The sequence below is a fragment of the Nicotiana sylvestris genome, chromosome 8 (genome assembly GCF_000393655.2).
Source record: "Nicotiana sylvestris chromosome 8, ASM39365v2, whole genome shotgun sequence".
In the NCBI taxonomy this organism is placed as follows: Eukaryota; Viridiplantae; Streptophyta; class Magnoliopsida; order Solanales; family Solanaceae; genus Nicotiana; species Nicotiana sylvestris.
Window position 1 is genome coordinate 117,221,663 of NC_091064.1, and position 2,784 is coordinate 117,224,446.

At 39.4% G+C, this 2,784-nt stretch overlaps 2 protein-coding genes across 2 annotated transcripts; both read right to left on the minus strand.

Moving 5' to 3' along the window:
• Window positions 1–234: 234 nt before the first annotated feature.
• LOC138875579 (uncharacterized) lies at window positions 235–792 on the minus strand. The gene has a single exon (XM_070154418.1). The coding sequence runs from the start codon at window positions 790–792 to the stop codon at window positions 235–237; it is 558 nt and encodes a 185-aa protein (XP_070010519.1).
• Window positions 793–858: 66 nt separating this feature from the next.
• LOC138875580 (uncharacterized) lies at window positions 859–2,581 on the minus strand. Its single transcript, XM_070154419.1, has 3 exons — window positions 1,896–2,581; window positions 1,153–1,746; window positions 859–1,093 (listed from the first exon to the last, which is right to left on the minus strand). The coding sequence occupies exons 1-3, from the start codon at window positions 2,579–2,581 to the stop codon at window positions 859–861; spliced, it is 1,515 nt and encodes a 504-aa protein (XP_070010520.1).
• Between the last annotated feature and the right edge of the window lie 203 nt (window positions 2,582–2,784).

Sequence of the window (2,784 nt, forward strand, 5' to 3'; positions counted from 1 at the left end):
GTACCATGTACTAATACCATCTATTGAAATTGACAATCATGATAAGTCATTTCCACATTACCAATTCCTGCACAAAAACACCAAATGTTAGTATAATAGAAAATCATCAAGATCTTTTTCCATAGGATTGGACCCTGATGATCAGTTATGTTCAGTCATTTTCTCCTCCTCAATTTGCTTATGTTCGACTCCATATTTATCTCCTTTTTGGGTTTTATCCTTCCCCTTGTCCTCCTAATTCCTTGCAACCTTCACCCTTATGTAAGGACATTGCATCTTATCTTCGTTAATAATCCTCCTTCCTTTTGAGTCCATATCCCAGAAACCATGGCATTCAGTATTTCCTTCATCTAGAGCATAATTGGTAAGGTGGTCTGCTAATGTATTCCCTTCTCTGAATATGTGTGCGACCTTAATGGTACTTTGTTCCTTCATCCTTAAAATCTCCTCTACATGTTCAGTAATATACCAAGGAGGTTTCCATGATTCCTCTATAATGTTCTTCAACAACATAGAATCTGTCTGCAGCCATATCTGGTAATAATTAAGATTTTTGCACATCTTCAATGCCTCCACAATAGCTACTGCTTCTGATTCATTGTTGGTTCCTTTAGAAATCTCCCTTCCTTCTGCATATATCAAATCACCTGCCTCATCCCTTATGCAGAAACCAATTGAGCTCCTCCCTGGGTTCCCTCTACATGCTCCGTCTGTATTCACTTTGATCCATCCTGTTGAAGGAAGTTTCCATAAAACTTTATCATATTTCAGTTGTGGTGTGTATTGCTCCATCATTGTCAGTAAGTCCAGCCACTTGTGCGGCATACGTAGTCCAGGCTTTTTCAGTTGGACCAGAGATTACAAAGTAGATGACACCTGGTAAATAACTCTGCTCACTGATACTGCTTCTTCATATTTCAAACTGTTTCTTCTCTTCCACAGTTCCCATACAATACATGCAGGTAAAGCTTGTAATACTGGCTTCAATCTAGGTACAACTGCTGTTGTCCAACACTTTGTAATTGCTTGATGTAATGACAACCCATCTAATGCAATCCTGCTCTCCCCAGGAAGTAACTCCAAACACTTGTAGCTACATTGGATGTGAAGAACAAGTGTAGTAATGACTCCTCCTTAGGATTAGCACAGCACCAACATTTAGATGGCATGGAGTATCCTAGTTTACGCAAGAAATCATCAAGTGGCAGTTTGGCTTTCCACACCTTCCACAGGAAGAAGGATATCTTGAAAGGTAAACCTTTTACCCATATAATCTTGTAAGCTAATCTTCGGTTGGCTCTTCTTCGCACGTAATCCCATGCAGACTTTACTGTGAAATGTCCCCTTGTTTCAAGCATCCAGAAAGGAGTATCTAACTGTGAACTTTCAGTTGGTGGTCTAATATTCTGCACAATGTGGTGCGCCAAATCTTCAGGTAGGCTCTCAAACATTTTATCCACATTCCACATACCATTTTCAACTATATAATTGACATTATGAATATCCTCATCGATACCAAACTCTGCAGGCACTTGAAAAAATAAGGCTCCCATCTCAGTCCAATTATCGAACCAAAATAGAGCTGATCCCATTCTCAGTTTCCAGTAGATTTGATGCTCAATAAAGTCCCTACATTCTAGCATTTTTCTCCACACGTGGGATCCCCTCTTCAAAGGTACAATTACTGCATTTAGTTTCTTGCAGTACTTTTGACTAATAAATGCACTCCACAAACTGGGCTTTGTCCTGAAATTCCACCATAATTTGCAGAATAGTGCCTTGGATACATCATGTAGGGACCTGAAACCTATGCCTCCCTCCTCATAAGGCATACAAAGGTTAGCCAAGATGCCCAATGTCTAGTGCTTCCTCCCACATTGCTGCTCCAGAAAAACATGGCAAAAATGCTATGTAATTTGTTGATCACATAACTTGGAGGATTAACTGCTAACAACATATGAATTGGGATACTCTGCAGGACATTTGCGATCAACACAGCTCTGCCTCCTACAGATAGGAGTTTTCCTTTCCATGACTGCAGTTTGTCCATATCCTTGGTGATTAATCCCTGGTAATAGTCTCCCCTTTTTCTTGCATAAAAAATAGGACATCCGAGGTAGGTCATAGGGAAACCTTGTCTTCTTATGCCTATAATTCTTTCCACCTTGTTAATAACCTCACTATCCGTTAAATGATGCAGGTATATGGCTGATTTTGCTTTGTTCACCAGTTGACCAGATGATGATTCATAGGCTTGCAAAAACTCCATGACAAGTCTTAACGAAGTTTCATCAGATGAGCAGAAAATGATTGTATCATCAGTGTATGAGAGATAATTTATTTTTGGGCTCCATTTTGGCATTCCAAATCCATAGAAATACAGGTTAGTGTGTAGTAAATTCAATCCCCGTGAAAGTGCTTCTACTGCTAGAATGAATAGAGTTGGTGACAAAGGGTCACCCTGTTTAACTCCCCTCGATGATTTGAAGAAACCATTAGGCTGACCATTTATAAGAATAGAGTACCAATTGTTCCCAATCAAATCAAAGATCAAGCCAGTAAAAGCTTCCGGAAATCCCATTTTCCTTAGTATTTTGGTCAGGAATAGCCATGATAGCCTATCATAAGCTTTGTCATATCAAGCTTAATCACAATGTTTGGACCTGCTTTTGTTCTCAACCTGATATCCGTAATGATTTCTTGAGTTAACAGTACATTCTCAACTATGCTTCTGCCCTTCACAAAACTTGCATGTTCCTCTGAGATTATGTTTGGTAGTAATTC

Excerpts from the sequence above, each read along its gene's own strand:
- LOC138875579 (XM_070154418.1), bottom strand. The coding sequence starts at position 792 with ATGGAGCAATACACACCACAACTGAAATATGATAAAGTTTTATGGAAA.
- LOC138875580 (XM_070154419.1), bottom strand. The coding sequence starts at position 2,581 with ATGGGATTTCCGGAAGCTTTTACTGGCTTGATCTTTGATTTGATTGGG. Across the intron at positions 1,747-1,895 it reads TTACATAGCATTTTTGCCAT|GACAAAGCCCAGTTTGTGGA; the intron begins GTTTTTCTGGAG and ends GTGGAATTTCAG. Across the intron at positions 1,094-1,152 it reads TCCATGCCATCTAAATGTTG|CTACAAGTGTTTGGAGTTAC; the intron begins GTGCTGTGCTAA and ends CATCCAATGTAG.